The sequence below is a fragment of the Pseudopodoces humilis genome, chromosome 14 (assembly GCF_049639895.1).
Source record: "Pseudopodoces humilis isolate 2021_Gansu_Grassland_sample_001 chromosome 14, ASM4963989v1, whole genome shotgun sequence".
Classification (NCBI taxonomy): Eukaryota; Metazoa; Chordata; class Aves; order Passeriformes; family Paridae; genus Pseudopodoces; species Pseudopodoces humilis.
Genome location: NC_142213.1, coordinates 14813764 through 14832897, shown reverse-complemented (window position 1 = coordinate 14832897; position 19134 = coordinate 14813764). Strand labels below are relative to the sequence as shown.

Below are 19134 nucleotides of genomic sequence, written 5' to 3'. Positions count from 1 at the left end.
ATATTCAGAAACTGACAATGCATCACTGCTGCTGTCACTTGTTTGTATTACAAGTTACAAATGTTCTGGAAAAAAGGGCTATGTCAGAGGGGAGGATAGGGACAGTAGCACCCGACCAAATGGAATCAACACACACATCACAAGGAGCGGGAGATGTTTCCAGTGTCACAAACAGAATTATTGCCTGTCGTATCTGAAAATGCTCAGAAGACACAAAAGAATACTGAAAGAGCTCAAAAAGTGCAAGAAATGGAATGTGGGGGGTGGTTTTGTTTTTTTTTCTCTCTTTTTTTTTCTTTTTTTTTTTTTTTTTTTGCTAAGATACCGAAGGCGGCGCAAACACACAAAGCAAGCGACTGACACAGTCACCAAACACAGTAGTGCAGTTAAAATCCTAAAGCTTACTACAGTCAGAAAGGTTCAATAACATTTCAATCCTTTATCTAGGATCATAGAAACAGTTGCATTAAGTTTATCAACTCGATTTAAGTAAGGCAGTGAGAACTATACTAGAAAAACAAGAAAAGCAGCTTGCTCTGTGCCAGATGGGTCCAAGTTACACAGTGACCTCATTTAAACTGAAACTTCAGTTGGATGACATCCTTTCCGACAGCATATGCAAACCGTATTCCTTATTAGCCTGAGATTTTTTTTTCCAGTCTCAGGGTAGCGCTAAGAATTTTATTTACATTGATTGCAGTTTAGTATTTTTTGTAAACTGCTTTAGGCAGAGCTGAAGTTTTAAGGCCCTGGGGTTTTACTCTGTGCTCCCAGCCTGCAAAGAAATATTGACTTTTTTTTTTTAACTTTTTTCTTTTTTTTTTTTTTTATTTAAGTCTGGATGATTTTGCTTTAGAAGAAGTTAATACTTCTCTACCATCACAATAAACAGCACCAATTTTGCTTCTATCAAAGGAAGTACATTAGAAGGATAAAATTTTATGCCATTCAGAGAATTTCAGAATAAACCTTTAGTTATTTTTCTTACTTTTTTAATGTGGTTTTTTATAGTCTTTCAAAAGCTTCCTATGTGGCAAAGACCTTACTAAATTTGGAGCATCCAATCAGTAAAAAAGCTAAAATCTGCAAAAATATAGAACACATTTGTTTTACAAAACCAAAGAAATATAATCTAAAACACTTTTTTTCATTAGAGACAAAGAGCAGAAAGTTTGGATTCATAATTTAGGTCAAGCTACTTTATAAGGGCTTGCTCCAGAAGAAACTTCTGCACTGTGTCTGTAACACTATAAAAACTAATACATGAAAATTAACCATGACCAGGGAAACCTTCATTCAAGTGTAAAAAAAAAAAAAAAAAGGAATTGAAAGGAAGTTTGAAAAAAACCCCAATAAGACAAGTAAAGAACAGAAGATAAAAATTACCAACCTCCTATGTAATAAAATTCTGTTTCTCACCAGCACCTTCTATAGATAAGGCTGACTAGTTTCACTAAACAATATTTCTATATATTGTACTTCTACATTTATAGCAACTTCTTCAACAAGAAAAAAAAAGAATAAAAGCATTTCCCTCAATACTGCAAGATGATTACAAAAAATGCAATTATATTTCAAATCTGCAATCACACATCGAGCTGCAGATTTTTTTTTCTAACTATTGATTCATTTGGCTGTATATTAAAAAAAAAAAAAAAGAAAATGTAATATCACAATACTTTTCAAAATAGGTCAGTACTGACCCCAGCTTATGGGCCGTCTAAGGTTTCTCCTATACTGCAGTTGCAACACCACTTGAATTGATTTTCTCTGCAATGACAGCTCCAGTCAGACTGGCACCATGGCAGTCTACCAAGACATCTCATTACTATGCTAGGCAAATGACAGCAGCTGGTGTCATATTATAAAGGTGTTTTCAACAATGAAAACACAGCCCCTCAATCTTCAAGGCAACACTAAATCGTTTAGAGGGTATCATTTTTCTGTTAAGAGCATTATTTTTGGACAAAGACCACTTTTAAGTTTGAAATTGCCCTGCTTTTTAAATAACTAACAACCTCCTAACATTTTTAAATCACTTTATTATCCCACCTACGTTGTTTGGAAGTACTTGTTGCCAGGTAACTGTTTAGCAGCCATTTTCAAGGGCTGGAAATTTATTTTGCATGTGTAATATATATATTTACACACACACACACATATGGAATGTGTGTATTTTGTGTGCATGTGTGTACGTAGATATATATTCAATGTGGGTATGACTGGATATCTCTGTGTCTGTAAATATATATATGTAAATGTGTGGCTACATGTACATATACATATATTTGAATGTTTTCAGCAGTCTGGACCCTTCTGGGAACTTGCATGCCCTCCCTTTCCCTGGAAGGGTTTTAAGCCAGCCCTCACCAAGCAGGTGTCCAAAGCCAGGGTAAAAGGCTCCTGCAGAGCAGGGCTGGTCCATCACTCCTGGGCCTTGGTGCTCTCCTCGGACAGCTCTGCCGAGCTCCCTGCCTTGGCCGCCGCCGGCTCCTCCGGGTTCCCAGCAGCTTCCGAGTCCACTCTGGAGCGCTTGAACCTGCGGTCAGGGTACTGGCTGTTGTCGAAAGGCATGCGATGGACACAGAGCACGTGGGTCTTCAGATTTCCCTTCTGAGAGGCACTGTAGGGGCAGTATCTGCACTGGAAAGGCCGGTGACCTGCGTGACAGACGACAGCCTGGTTAGGTTTTGCTTTAGCCCGTGGACATTGCACAGTCTGGACAAACGGGACACTCCGGAGCCCCTCTCCTGCTGGGGGGGCATCGCTCGGTGGCCCCTGAGAGAAAAAGAAATCTGTGCTCTTCCTTAATAAACTGCATTTTAAAAATTCTCTGCTTAGGATTTCCAGAGCAGTGCAGCTAATCCATCTCCTTCCTCAGCCCCAGCTGTAAATCCTTCAGCCCACGATCCAAACCAAACTCTTATAAATACAGCATGTACAAAACTGTCTTCTTTTACATTTGTTAATTATCTTTTTTATTGAAGTGCAATTCAAGAATGACAATGTGCAGACCCTCAGTCTAATAAACACACTTTGTCTTTGGGTGGGTTTCTGGGTAAAGAATTGTATGTTTTATTTCAGTTGTGCAGATTACTTTTTAATGGAAAGAAATAATGGATTGAGATAGCCAAGGCCTCAAACCTGCAAACATTTACTCCAGTGAGATTACTCCTGTGAGTAAAGAAAGATACGCAAGCGTGTAAGTGTTTGCTGGACCAGAGCCCAAGGTTATCATCAGCTTTAAAATAAAATGTCCAAGCCAGATTAGAAAAGGAATGTTAATGCACAAAATCTGATAGATGCACTTCTTGTGGACAGAACAGCAATCGACCATGTAACAAAGGCATGAATGAAAGATATCACTTCTCAGTAGGGCTTATCAATATGCTCTTCTATATTTTTCAGATTATTGTGACTTCAAATCTCCATGCAGTATCTGGTTTTGGAGGTTATGTTTCAACAATCACATTTCAACCTATGCTGGGAAGTTGTTGATGTGTTTTACTGGAACTTTATGAGCTTTGTCTCTCAAATTAACTTAAACCAGGACCATCTGAGGTCAAATGTGCTTAGCTTGCTTTAATTTGCTCAAATAAATGAATAAATAAATGTGCCAGACCATCTACATAAAGCCAGGATAAGTGAAAAACAATACCCTATCTCCACATTTGAAGAGCACATTTTCCCTTGCTGCTGTGGTACTACTTAGCAGGCATAAAACAGATGCTGGGGCAGCAGAGGAGGAGAATTATGCTTCCTGCAATGGGGAAGGGGCTGGACCCTCTCCCCTTGGTTTTAGGTGGGAATTTACCAGCTAAACAAATAGACACCTGTTGTGCACTTGTCTAATGCTACCTGTACTGGAGTGGAAATGCTGCCATGGTCGTCCCAGCAGAGATGGGAGCATGGGCAGCTGCTGGCACAGGAGCATGAGCATCTCTGAAGTAATGAATTCACTTGAACCAGCATTTGTGCCCTGGGCTGCTCAAACAACTTGCCATTTTTATTGTAATATCAACACCACCACCTGAAGGCCGAGTCCCCCAAAACATGCTGCTTGCTACCCAGGGGAAAGACACTCAGTGTCCTAAACCCTTGCCCCAGGAATGCAGCCTTGTTTCCTTCCTCAAGGATGGAAAGCTCCCAGTCACCCTTTGTTTTCATAAGCTGGATACTGCCAGAAGTGTGACCACCCACCAAACCCTCCAGCATGCATGTTTATTTATGCTTGTTATGTCTCCAGCACAGGAAGGACGTGGAGCTGTAGGAGCGAGTCCTGAGGAGGCACCAACAGCATCAGAGGGATGGAGAACATCCTTACAGGAAAGGATGAGAGAATTGGGATGGTTCAGCCTGGAGAAGAGGAGGCTCAGGGATCACCTAGTTGTGGCCTTACCAACAGTTGTGTACCTGTTGCTGTACCTGAAGGGTCTGATAAGAAGGAGGGACAGGGACTATTTACAAGGACCTAGAGTGACAGATAAGGGAGAATGCCTTCAAATGGACAGACAGTGGGTTTAGGTTGGTTATTAGGAAAAATATTCTCCCCTGTCAGGGTGGTGAGGCCCTGGCACAAAGTGCCCAGAGAAGCTGTGGCTGTGTGTCACCCCATGACACTGTGCCATCCCTGGAAGTGTTCCAGACCAGGTTGGATGGGACCTGGAGCAACCTGTGATAGTGGAAAGTGTCCCTGCCCACAGCAGGAGTGTTGGAAAGAGATGATTTTTAGTGTCCCTTTCCACCCAAGACACTCCATGACGCTATGATCTCACCAACCAGCTCTTAATGCTTTACCCACAAGCAGCTCTTGATAAACAGCCATCCTAATTCTTTCCTGCAAAGAACAGATTCTAAGCAAGGAATGCACAAAGCAAGGCTGGAGCTAACCACTTCACATGCATCAGATTAAAAGCAAACTCTTCTTGCCCACCAATGAACCAAGTTCAAACCCGTGTTCAAAATTCCATGCAGAGAATGTCATTTATTAATTCAACGCACTTTAATAAATCAGACAATATAAAGTGCACCTACAAGGATTCAGTTCTGCATTGCTTCCCCCACGACTTACTTTTTCAAGCCATCAAAATTTCACATCACTGCCTTGTGAAAAGTAAGTACACAATAAGTTAATTTGTATTGTCACTATGCAGTACAACTGTGGTAAAGAGCACATTCATTTTTAATCCGATATGAATAATATATAAATATGTATACAGAGTGAGGGTCATAGGAAAGCAAGTGGTACATTGTTTACAGCAGAAGTAGTACAAAAAGTAGAGATTATTCTTGCTTGCAAAGATAACAATATCTGCAATTTGCTTGTAACTAAGGGGTGAAGGAAAATTCCCATTTCTTTCAGGTATCCCCATTCATTAATTTTAGCCCCCAGACCTGTTGTAGGCAGCAGGCTCTTAAAATAACCCTTCCCAGATAAGTTGGCAATAAATTTATAATATTTTGTCTAGCAGTGGTTGGTATGTCCTTTCTTAGCAAGCTATAGTTCATATGTATTTTACTCACTATATATCTCCCAATAAAATTATATGAAAGCCCTTCAGAGAAAAAAAAAAATAAAAGAAAAAGAAAATAAAGGAATCTTCCTGATAGTTCAGGAGATGATGTGATATGCATTGCAATTGTAGTAAAAAGAATTAGACTGAAAGTGGGTAGACTAGGGGGCAAATTATGTTGTGCATCTTTCTCTGATCAAAAATTGAGGAGAGAGGACAATATATTTGCAGCTGAAAGAGTCCTGTTGTGTGTGGATCTGTGTTCTACGAAGTCTGTGACTGAGCATGTGGAGAGACTTTGCAATCCTCTGCATAGAAGCTGACAGTCTAAGGAAGTGGAACAATAGTAATAATAATAACAATAATCAAAAAAAAAATAAATAGTAATAAAAATAATAATCAAAATTAGCTAAAATTACCAAAATGGTGGCTGGACTCAAAGAACACTTTTAGCATGTATGGATTTCCTCAGGAGGGGTGATTGCTTCCAGCACCTGCTGGAGCCTCTTCTCTAGAAGTGATCTAAACCTCCCAGGATCAGAGCCAGGAAGGGTGGCAGTGCCGGGGTGACTCAGGCTCATCATCTCTAGTTTTGACTGAATTTTAGGGAGCACAAGGAGTGTGGATAAGAGATACATACTCACCAGGATGGAGAAGTTTTCTGCAGCCCCATATTAAGAAAAATCTCTCAGTGTTTTAAAACTAGTCCACCTTTTTAAAAATATATACTGCTTCATTAATTTAGGCTTTGAGGGGAAAAAAAAAAGTAAAGTTTGTTTTCTTTTCTTTCAAGTTTGTGATGTGATATGTTGCTTTGTGACACTTCATGTCAGGCCGCATCAGTCACATCGCGTTAGGTTTCGTAACGTGGCAAGACTGATGCAGCCCAACATGGTGCATCAGCTGAACAGTCAGAAACTGTAGGTTTTGAGAAAGACATGGATCTCAGTCTGGGGTTTAGGGCCACTTAAATGAAAGTTTATCTCAAGTAAAGGCCTTGGACTTAAACAAAGTCATTGCCCAAGAGTTGTTAAAGATTCAAGTGCCTGTCAAACCGTATTTTGCTTTGTCTAATCTTTAAAACTCAAAATGTATTATTGGAACACATAAAAAGTCAATGTCAATGAAGTGGCACTGGGTTACTCACTGTAATCCAAACACTGCTAATAGTTACTAATTTATTAACTTTGATATGGATCCATTATTTAAGATTAGCACAAAGGAATACACAAACGAGAGAGAGAAAGTGATGAATACTAAAGTCTTTTTCATTAAAAAAATCATTTACATGGTCAAGCCGCATTAATTCTCCACTTCTAAAAATATTTGATCGGCATCCAAATTCTATAAAATTTCCACAAAGAAACATCTTATTTTTGTGGTATTACAGGCACATATGTAGAGGTTTGCACTAAAACGTAAAAATGGGCATTGAACGAGTCACATGAATAAGATCAGGAATTTATTCCAGATTGTTAAAAGTGTACTAATCACAGCAAAATCATGGCTTTCTCCCAAAGCAGCAAGAAAATGGTAATTTGAAAGAAAAATGCCAATAATACATCACACACAAGCCGTCTGTTGTCCCCACTACACCACTTTGTATTATATTGCATATGTGTACATATATACACAGATACACGCGTACAGACACACACACACACACGATTTAATGCATAAATTTATGGGAAAGACAGAAGAGCAATAACATGATGAACAGAAAACAAATGCTGTGCAATGTACTATAAATTATAATTAAGCTCTGAATAAAATGTGTTTCTTAGATATGACATTTGTTCCCTTAAAATGCAAAAATGGCCATGATTATCTGACAGAATGTTTTTCCCTTAGATGGCCAATGGCTATAGCACTTACTGAGATGCAATACGGCAAACTCATTTCAGATTTCTTTGCCTGGTTTAAGAATATCCTTTTTGTGAAAATCAAAAATAACAGCAATTACCTCTTTAAAACAAATTATTCCCTCGCAAAGAGATATTTGAAAAAGCCTCAGAGGCTTGAATTTCTCAGAAACAAATCTCTTTAGTTGGAATGTTGGACACTGAAGATCTGGACTGGACTTGCTGGGCCACTGTAGCAGTCCCACATGGCCAGGGCAGCCCCGGCCAGGCCCGGGCACTGGAGCAGGGCCGGCTGCAGTGGCTCAGGATGGATGGGCACTGCCTGCTGCACCGGGATGTTTGGTCCCACAACGTTGCTGGTGGAATGGTCCATGTAATCACACATCTGCTGCCCAGCAAAGCCTGCTCTCACACCTCCAGTAAGCCCACACCTCCCCAGGTGCTCCCCAGAGCTGCTTGGAATCCTTTTTTCCCCACACAAGGTTGTGTTTGAGGCACAATCATCTCTAAGCGCATGGAGTGCGTGCTGCCTCAGACATAACAGCAGGCAACGATGGCCGGGTGCTTTCTGTGTTTGAAGAGAGGCTTTTTGAGCATCTTCAGTTCTCTGGCAGTGGCTGCTGGGCTGAGCTCATGTCTCTCTCAGACCACAGCCTCCAGGTCCCAGGCATCTTGGTGAACACTGCCATTTGAAAGTATATTAGAGCATAATAACAGGCATTTGCAAAGTGAAAACTATTTTCATTTAAATCTTGGCTAGTGCAATTTCCTTTTTTTAACGTATAAATTTTCATAAATACATTTCCTATCCACAGCAAACATCCCAAGCACTGTATGCATTACCCAGGAGAGCAGAATGGCTCTAAAGCAGCCATTCGGATCTGGAGCATAACAGTATGGATGGGAAAATGCTGAATAAATATATTTGTCCAATAGACAATAATGGCTCTGATTGAGCCATTCCACTTTATTGGTCTCAAAATATGCATTTTATGAAACTCCCCAAATATCAGACAGATTAAAGCACACCCAATCAGGTTTGTGTCTGTAATAAAAGTTTTTATAAAACAATTGAAAAGTATATGTTTATTTACGCACAGGTCCAAGACCAACCAAGATGATCTTCTGGGAAAATTTCAATATTCTGTGAAGTTTATATGTTACTTGGATTACCAAAAAAAAAAAAAAAAAACCAAAATTAAATTTTAAAAACTCTATTTCATGTTGACCAAGAAAAGTCATAAAACCAAAAAAGCCTTATCTGAGGCTTTTTTTGGTGATTTTCTCTGGAACAACATTTTTTTTAAATGCAGAGATATCTGGATTTTAGGAAGGCCAAAAAACATTTCCAGCTGCTGAGGGTAAGGCTTTGGGTTACGTGTTTCTACTGGGACTCCTAAAGCGAGGACAACCCCCCAGTCACCCTCCATTCAGCTGAATTCCTTCATTACCAGGCTCAGTCCTGAAAAGAGTCCTCAGAGGTCATCACATGAATTGCTCATAGCACCAGTCTGGTTACTTAAATCCCTCCTCACTAATACTGAGCACTTTGGAGCAGCTCAGGTCCGAGCACAAGCACTGCCACCTGGAACAGCCTTTCTCTTGCTGTGAGTGACTGGAAAGATCTTAATTAGAGGAGGATAACTTTGGGCTGAAGACTCAGCACATGACAAAACACAGCCAACCAGTCTGATCCTAAATAAATGCATTAAAGATGCCTGGAAAAAAGAAAAAACATGCAGAGGTCAGCACCCATCCCAAAGCCAGCACATGATGCTGCAGTCCTGGTGTCCTGCAGAGAAGGCCACTCAGTGAATGGGCACCTGCAACAGCAGGGTGGAAATTCACTGAACTATCACTGGCTGCACAAGAGCTGGAAAATAAAAAAGACCTAATCTGTAACTAATTTTATCAAAGATTTTTTCTTGAACAAAAAAAATGGATTGAATTAAACCCTCAGATAACTAAGTGGCTTTTCTAAAATGTAATCAAAGGTGGAGTCTATTCTTAAGTTAGTACCTTACACAGTGCTTGGTGTTTCCAAATAAATACTTCACCTTGCTAATGAGTGCACTAAAATGTTTAAATGACAACACAGAAAAGCAAAAGTTAGTGCTACACTTTGCCTTTAACAAGTATTATTAAAATATTACATTAATTTCACACATTCCCCCTCAAATAAAAACTGTTCTTATAGTAATTATTCAATTCCTGTCTCAAAAGGCTACAATCACTATATATCACACACTGAAGTTTCCTTTAAAAGCAAAAGAGGCAAAACCCAGCAAGAAATCAGCCCTGCTATGTAAAACAGCCAAGTGCAGGTTGACACCAAGGTCAAGTCACCTGGGCACTCCTGATAAGTTCCACTGTTGTCCTTCATCGATACAATTCTGCCTTACTGAATGAATCCCTCACAAAATTATAGAAAATATCCATAATTTATCATATAATGAGATGAATGATATAATGATATTTTATGAATTTATTATATAAATTTATCCATAATGTATAATTTTTTGCCTTTGATATGTGGAAAAAGGAAATTACAATTATTTAGAGGTAGAGTGAGGAACTTTTTAGCCATCTGTAGTGCACTAAATATAAGGGAATTAGGAAACAGCCAGTGAAATCACTGATGGTGTAACAGGGACTTGCAAGTCCTGGGAAAATAAACATTTCCCATTTCTTGCAGAGTTGGTAAAACGACAGAATTACTGAGCTCCAGCCACTCAGCATAGAATTTGTTTCTTTTTCAGAAGAAGCTATTCACACAGGAACTTTTGATTTAGAAGGGAAATGGGTCTCTTCTTGGAAGAAAGGAATAGCCTCAGCAGAAGAGCTGAAAAGGTGTTCCTAAACAAATATTAAACTTTATGGGAATGCTGCTAAGCTAAAATTCTGAGATAAAGGCAGAAGACTGTGCTTTCTTAGGATTTGTGTGTCTCAGACCACGGCTGGTGGGTGCACACGTGGTGCCCTGTGCACAATGGCATCAGTTCAGGTTCTGACATGACAAACATGAGTTACGAGCCCAGAGCCTCAGCAGGCTCCAAATGAGGTTAGTGGGAATGCTGTCATTGATTGAGCTTGAAATGCCAGACTATCATTGCCCCATGCTTTGGGAAATTTAATTACATTTAATTTTTTGTATTTATTTACTTTGGTTTATATAAGTAGAGGACAGAGTTCTTATCAAGGGCACTAGATACCTGTTGTAAAAAGCAGGCAAACTCTGACTAAAGTCATTATGGCAATAGTTACAGAAATCATAATCCTTTTCATAATCCTAAACTCACAGCAACTTATCTTTTAGCCAAGCTTTCATTTCCAGCCATTTCCTCCCCTCTGGTACCAATCCCTGTTCTCCCAAACCCTGATGTGTCTCTTCATCTCTGCAGTCTGGGCCTCTCCACATGACAGGGGAGAGGTACCCAAGCCCAGGGAGAGAGCAGGGTACGGTCCTCACAGCCTCCTCTTTCTCTTGTGCTTTGAGGATCCACGTAGACTGCAACTAAGGAGACACATTTTGGGGGTAAGTGGCAGACTTTTCTTTAATATTAACTAACCCCAAGTTCTTCTGATCATCAAAATTACATGCTCAGAGTCCCACCTTTGCTTTTACTTACATATTTCAATTAATTGCTATGTCTATTCACTCCTTCACTTGTTTTAATCACTTCAATAACATTATATTCCCATTCTAACCCCCTTGAGCAAAATATCTCAGTTTTCCTACTAGGTCATTCACAAGTTTTCTCGCTAATGTTCTGTCATATTTTTTAATTGTCTCAGTAAATATTTATTATTTCAGGGAGCATTTACGACTTCTTGAATGAAGCTGTATTTGAATTTAATGCACCTATGTTTTCCCAGAATAAATGCTATACTGGTGGCACTGGGATTTCAGTAAGGAGAACATTCAATTCAGAAGCTAATAGGAAAAACCTTGTTAGTGATGGTATTTTGCTACCAGATATCCTTTATTCTGCCTAGCAATTTCTAAATACAGTAGAATTTTCTCTCTCACTCTGGGCACCTGACGTTAGTTTATTTATTTTATTTGGCAGAATGGAATTTTAAAAATCCCATACTCAGCTTTCTAAATTTTTCCTGCCAACATTTGGATGTGTCACATCCTCAAACTGGGCAGTCACAGCCTGAGCCATGCAAAGACCTGTCCCTTTGTGCACAGCCCTGTAAGGATCCCCAGTCTCCCCACCAGTTCCACAATCCATAAATCACCTGGCTGGGAAGGGACGGGATTATCCACGTGCTGTAATGTCTGCTGAAGTGAGACCCTCAGCTAGAATATCTCTTTTCTGTATGATGTCACTTAGACTAACCATGTTCTCCTGTCATTTTAGTTGTTGCTTTTTCACGTGACTGGGGTGATTTAGACGGTATTTCGTCACATTATCACTTGTCACGTACCTCGTGATTCCCTAACTCCAGCATCGTGTTAGTAGAGAGACTGAAGAAGAACAAAACACTTTAAGTAAATAAATATCTAGCTCACTAATAGCTAATATTTCAAATTATCCAGGAGTAGCTCACAACTCCACTAATCATTCTGCTAAAACATCACTATTATCTGTTTATGGGATTTGGTGAGTGGAGTTCTCAGAACCACTCATAATTGGCAGTGCTTCTGCATTATGTGCCATCACAGCACAGAATTGCCATGAGCACAGCCTGAGTGGGAACTCACAGCAACCCTCCTTTCACCAGGCACATTTCTGATGTAGGTGTACATATTGTTAATGTTTCTGTAAAAAAATAAACCAACATATTTTTATCATATCCCATTCAGCAAACCAGGAGATCAAACTGTAAAAATTAAAGGGCTGCAAAGAGTAAATTGAGCATTAACTTTGCAGGACCTCTCCCTCTGGAAAGTGCTGTTGGTGTTGTCACAGAAAAAAGTGTCTTTTTTATCAAGTCACAAAGGAAATGCTTTCTCCCCTTCTCCTTTTCTTTTCTATAAAAGGCTCTCTAAAATGAAAGGTGTCAGACTTTGCTTTTTCTTCTTGGCATGATCCAGAATGTATGGCTGAGGAATGACAGATGTCTGCAACCAGCTGCAATGAAGCATGCTAAAGTTTCAGTCTAATCCACTTATTTCACTGCAGTCACGTAAACCAAAACAAATGGGCAGTGCCTTACATTATAAAAACACAGCAGCATTACTTTGTTGCATAATGTAGCTGATACGCCATCTTTTTATCATTTTTCCTACTGCAGAAAGAATTCACCTCTTTATTAAAAACAGCCCCTGAAAGTTCTCCCGTTCTGCTTGCCTCTATTTTTTTCTTTTAGTGTCACAGCAGTCCTGCGATGCTCCATGCATTACTCAATATGTGGCTATTATAAAAAACACCGTCATATTTTTCCAGGGAAGACTGCTTTTGTTTTTAAAAACGTGATCCAATTCAGAAGCCACCGGGCCTTATTCTGCTCTCTCATCCTTGCTGCCAGCCCGTGCCTTGAACAGATCTGTGCTCCTCTGAGTCAGGATAGGATCTGCCATCAGATCAGTGCACGTTTCATCTGTGCAAAAGCCAAATAACAAGTGCACCAAGCACTTACCTTAACGGGTAAAAAAACACCCTACGTGTCTGTTTTCTACTGATCAAACTGGAAATGTCATCAGAGACACAACTAATAGCCCAATCTACCCGACTAACCTCATTCAAAACCCTCCCATTTTAATGAGGAGGGAGACCCACTGCCAGTGTGTTTCCTGAAGCCCTGAACACCCTCCCCCGTGTTTCCCTATGCCAGAGGGAGTATAACCTAAGTGAACATGGCATCGCTTCCTGGGAAGGGAGACCCTGCCTCACTCCAACATGTAGTGCAGCAACCTTTTGAACCCTCCCCTCTTTAATCCTTGTATGGAAAGGGAAAGGATGAGGAGTCATGTGGCTCCCTCCCCGCCAGCAGTTCCAACAGCTGGGAAGCACTCTTTCAGCGCAATTCATAAAAAAAGATGTGTTGGATTTCGCCGATGGCAGAATGGTGTACGATTTCTGGCCCTTCAGGCTAAAACAATAAATGCAAAGAGGAAAATTTGAGATTTCCCCCCTTAAACTTCCCACAACAACCTCAGCAAAACCACATGACTTGTCTTGTACAATCTCCCTGGTGTTTTCAGTGCTACTTTGGCAGGAAATCAGAATTACTGTTATATAAATTCCATCTGATGCCAGAGCTACCATCTGTGAGTAAAACTGCTTCACCTACGTCTGCCGGCAAAGCCACTCTCCCAGAGACAAGGGAGAAGGGGAAAAAAAATTTGATTAATTTGCAGAATGCTTGTGATTTGCTCATATATTATTATAACTGCTCATCAGCACATGACAAATTCCCAGCACTCCGCACAGGAACCCGTTCAGTTTCAGCAGTTTTTTGCGTCGGCACCTGACAGACTGCAGAGCCACTAATGACTTTCAGATGCTTACAAACAGTAATTCTATCTTCAGAATAAAAAGAAAAATCCGTAGGAAGAAAAGAGTAGAGTTAGTCTATTCCATTTCCTTCCTGTATATCAACATGATTTAACTCTTCGGGGCAGCAGCAGTTCCAGGATCACAACACGGCTGCTCCTTGCCTGTAAAAGACAAAGACTGCCAATCTCAGGGGAAAGGTGGAAGCAAAAGCCGCTCTCCGAAGGCTTTCGCTACACCAGCTCCGCAGAGAGCCAGATACAAAGCAGGTAGCCTAGGAAAAGGCACACCTACCCTGCAGTACAGGGAGAAAATACATGCTCTCCCCATCGCTCCCAAATTCTGTGTCTGTTTCCCTATTTTAATACTCCTGATAACCTTTTACATTTTCAGGGAACACATCTGCTTCCTAACTGCAGCTGAAATGTTTTTTTCCCCCTTTAAAAGTATGATTATGCTTTCTGAAGCACTGTCTGTGTGCTTGATTGCCTGTTTTAGATTAGAGATTTTAGCAAGGAAACAAAGACTTCAGAGTGCACATCAGTCCTGCATATGAGAAACCACAGAAGGAATAAGCAATAAAATGTGATGCACCATCTGTCCACAAACAATAACCTGGATGTTCTGAAGGCTTACAAATTATTTAGCACACAACCTCACCGAATTATAGGACCCTTAAATAGAGCAATAGACTGGGAATGAGAACCTCTTTGATGTCCTTTTGTATTTTTTTTTCCCCAACTCAGCCCTCGATTGATTGCTATCTGTTGAGGTATTTCTCAATGACTATTGGAGCAAGTTGATATTTGTTAAGTAGCTCTCTGTAGAATATTTTGCCACAGATTTGAACAGTGGGGTATACACTGCCTCCCTGGCCCTGGCTTGCTGCAAACAGATTGTTAATCAAAAGACAGTCTAAAAGAATAGTCAGTTGGGAAATTCAGTCCTAAGGGCAAAATGCTGCCCTCGGTACTCATGTGCAACTCCCGCTGGCTTCCATGGGAGCTCACAGGAATGCTCAGGGAGGAATTTGACTTTATTGAGTAGTAGAAGCTTTCTGACTGGACTCTTGTAGAACAATTCCCTGACAAAGAATGCAATTTTAATTTTTGATATTTTTTTTCTCCCACAAATTGCATCCTGCTGCAATTAAAAATAAAATGACATTTTTCCTAGCTGTCATGCTGAAGCACCGTGATCTTGCATGCAAAACACATTAGCAACTGAGCACACTCCAGGTACTGTAAACTAGAGTATGTCAAAGCTACTGGATCCCTAGACAAACCTGGCATCCCCCAGCAATATGCTCACATACAAAAATCAAGAGATTCAGAGACCTGTGTTTGGGATAGAGGATATTGGCTCACCATATTTAAATGTGAAATCATGTTTAAAAGAAGCAGCCAAACAAACACTAAAAGTACTTCTTTTTTAGTATGCAGTGAATTGCAAAATTTCTGGATCTACTGTTTCATTCAACCTCTTCTCTGCATTATAAATTCCTGACTTTTTAGTGAACATTAGAATTTGTTTTTTTCCAATTGAAGCATGCCTCTAAACCCACACTCCAAAATAAATCAGCATCCCTTAAAGCCACCCACTTAATTTTTAAAAGGAAGAGCCTGCTCGAAATATTTCCTTTGCTTTGGTTTCCATAGAATTTTTTCTGCAAATTTTCTTAACACAACATTTCCCACGCTGGCTCTCAGCTAACAAGCATCCAGACCCACCTACCAAAGGTCTTCTCAGTGTGGTCTTTACTCTTTTGCCTAGATGGCAGATCAAAATTCAAATAAAAATAGATATTAGAAGACAGAGGATTTTTTTTTTTTTTATCATATTCTTTTTGACGAACAGGCCAAGAGAGAGGTAACTGTATAATTAACTTAAGATGTGCCTAATGTAACTCCATTATCATTGATGGGTCTTATGGAGAGACACTGAGAGGGAAATGTGCCTTCTAGAGTTTCATAGTGGAGCCAGAACTATTGAAGAATATTTCAGTATTTAGGCCCTGATTCAGCAAATTGCTGAAGGTTATGCATACTACAAAGCCTGTAAGTCATCCCACAGACCCGTGTGGGAATGCACAGGAGCTACACAATGCACGAGCCCAAGTTGTCCCTGAGCTGGGGCCTCAGAGCTTGGCCCTGACTTACAAAGATTCATAAAAGAGACATGAAAATGTGCCTGGGGGTAAAAGCTGGCACATTCTGTTGTCTCGTTGTGAATCTGTGCTCCTTTCTGCATTTATTTTTGCATTTATTTCTATGTGGTGTTCGCTCAGGGTGTGAGGGGGGCTCCGAGGCCGCGGGGCAGGTGAGGGTCCAGCAGCCCAGCACCTGTGGTGCCATCCCGAGCTCTCCTGCAGGCAGTGGGGGCTCACCAGTGCCTGCCCAGTGTGAGGATGGGAATTTTACCATCTCTGGGGACACACGGAGCCGGCTGGCCGCTCTATGGGTTACACACAGACCAACAACCGACACCCAGAGCTGAGGCTGCTGCCACCCACCATCACTAAAGCCATGTGCTGCCACCCAGGAAAGAACACAGGATGAACGTGCAGCAAACCCCCTAAATGTCAAAGGAAACAAAACCTAAATCCCCTTCCAACAACTCCTGTGGAAGTCAGTATGCAGAGGAACAGATGCTACTGAGGATTTTATTTTAAACAAAATTGGAGAAGTCCAAATTTCTATGGGCAGTGAGACACTGTGTCCATTTAGAGGGTCTGGGTATTTTTTCAATGATTTAGAATCAAGGAGCCCCCTACCTATCTGTGAAGAACTTATTCAAATCACAGCATGTCAGGTAGCAAAGGGGCAAATGTCCCTGCCAGCAGCACCCACACACCAAAGCCTTGCCCCTGCTGCCTGCAGGAGAGCCACTCAATCCCACAGAAGCTTCATTGACTTCCACCGACTTCCAGGGAGAAGATTTACTTATATGAAATCAATGGTAGGCTCTGGGCTTTCAAGCAAACTGATACCCACTTGGGCTTCTCTGTGTATAAACCAAAACCATATTGCAACAAAACTAGTGCATACAGTGGTTAGAGGGGGCCAAAATATTTTGCCTTCTGGAGAAGGGATGCAATTTCTCTGATTTCAACAAATAATCTGAGGCGGGTAACTTTCCTCTATCTACCGTTATGCTAATCAGAACAGAGAGGTCTATAAATGTACTTAAAGAGACAACTAAAAAAAATTAATCTGTGGTTTAACTTAAAGGTCAACTCAATACATATTGAGAAGTCAACTGAAATTCTGCCATTAAATATAATCACTGCTTCTAGGGTGGTAAATACTGTGTGGAAATACCCATCAGGAACCAAATTCTGATCTCAGACAAGCACATGGATAGAGGAGAACAGTGCTGTTCGTGCATACAGAGCCCTTCCATCTGAGCCTCTAGGTATCAAGACCCAGGCCACTGGATAAGCTCCTTTAAATTCCATAGGATGTGATTAATATAGTGTGATAGATATAAAAATATTTTTATATTTTAAAAATCTTGGGGGAAGGGGGGTGTGGGTTTCTGGACTTTTTCCAGCTTTCTGGATTCCTTCTTTCAAGCATTTTCTATAACCTGAAAGGCTAGAGAGTTCTTTTCTTACAGAAAGAACAGAGAGAGATTTTTCTATAATCACATGGCTACCATGGTGAAAGCCTTTCAGATATAGAAACTGTCCCAGACATTACAGCAAAATCAAGCAGAAATGAGGAGCAGCCCCTGCATCCGCTCCTCAGCTCTGGGGCAGGTGTCAATCCCAAGCCCTTACTGTACACACAATTGTTCACAACCTCAAACCAGTTTTCCTATTCTTAATAGAATGAAGTAAATTGAAAAAGGCTTAACTAGCATTTTATACATGTGCAAACTTATTCTTTAAATTTTAATATATGGAAGGTACAGTATAGGCATTTTCTTCTGAAATAATGCCAAAGATTTGGAGAGGGAAGGCACAAAGGTCAGAGTTAAATCCTGAAGGTAGCATAAAAAATTTAGATAACACTGTCTGTATATATTTTTGTATAGCATGTGTCCTGACAGTGTCACCATCAGCATGGACTCTAGAATTCATAATCCACTGTGCTATTTTTTAAAATAGTTTGATTTGTTTATTAACTGTGCTTTCCTATTTCCATGAGATATAGACATCGACAGTGAATAGACCTTTTCTAATTGAACTGATAGCTTGAAAGTGAACATGTCCTTGAATTTACACTGAAAGATAGACAGTGATTATTTATAATAAGGGATTTAGTCAACTGCCTTTCCATTTGTACAGCAAGGACTTTATCAACAGACCATGTTTAGGTAAATAGTGCCAAATAAGATAAATTTTGTATTAAAGGACGAATGTCTCGCAGTGTCAGATGTACAAGGAAGAGACATTTGGCTTGTGATATGTCCTGTAAGTATAAAAGAGAGTATTAAGATAACACTTTATGCTAGCATTAATACATCAAAGTTCTGGACTGACCTGTTTCATCCAAAGTGAAAGCGAGGATGCTCTTAATTCCTATCTAAGATTAATTTAATTCAGAAGGCATTCAGCCTTATGTCCTGTTTTGCAGCTTTATAAGAATTGCTGGATTTGCAAAATAGCACGGCTGTACGCACGTTAATAAATGGTCTGTATTTGTCTAGGCAGAGTTGAAGCCTTTCTTTAAAAACACACACACACACACACACACACACACACACACACACACACACAACTCTGGCTCCGTGAGCTTGCTTTGCCCACAATATTAGAGCTCAGCTATCTCCTTGCTGAAGGGCCTATTTGTCTGCTTTAAGTGAAATCACTCAATTCTCAAAAGTCAGTGGAGGACTTTGGAAGGGGGAGGGCTGGGAGAGGCCACTCCAAATAAGTTCCATTAATCAAAAGACACAGTCTAATGTAACTAATATTTTACAATTAGAGAAGACAAGATGGAACTAAAAGCCATCTATCTCTCTTACACCACATGATCATCGATTCATAATCAGAAGACTGAGAGTCGCACAAAGATGCATTTACAGGGGCTGGGGGAGGGGGCTGGGTCGGAGCCGGAGATAATGAACACGATGAGAAGGAGCGGCGCTGAAGGCTGGGGAAAGATGACAGAGTGGTTCAATGGTGACGGATGACACGAAGATGAGTACTGATACCTGACAGGCAGCGAATGATGACTGCAGTCCTTTCCCACCATTATGATCCTCAATTATCTTGCTAAGGACTAAGAGGAAAAAAAAAAAAAAAAAAAAGAGGAAAGAAAAAAAAAGCCAAAGTGGCTCAGCCCATCCGTTTATTTATAAGCTGGG

At 40.4% G+C, this 19134-nt stretch overlaps 1 protein-coding gene across 13 annotated transcripts in view; it reads right to left on the bottom strand.

Moving 5' to 3' along the window:
* Positions 1–2320: 2320 nt before the first annotated feature.
* The window catches only part of ZNF536 (zinc finger protein 536), a 340118-nt gene continuing 323304 nt past the window's right edge, over positions 2321–19134 (bottom strand). For all 13 annotated transcript variants that reach the window (XM_088062366.1, XM_088062365.1, XM_088062361.1 and 10 more), the window contains one exon: positions 2321–2660. In XM_088062366.1, coding sequence (XP_087918492.1) covers positions 2425–2660 — 236 coding nt within the window. In that variant the 3' untranslated portion in view covers positions 2321–2424. The remainder of the gene's footprint in view (positions 2661–19134) is intronic.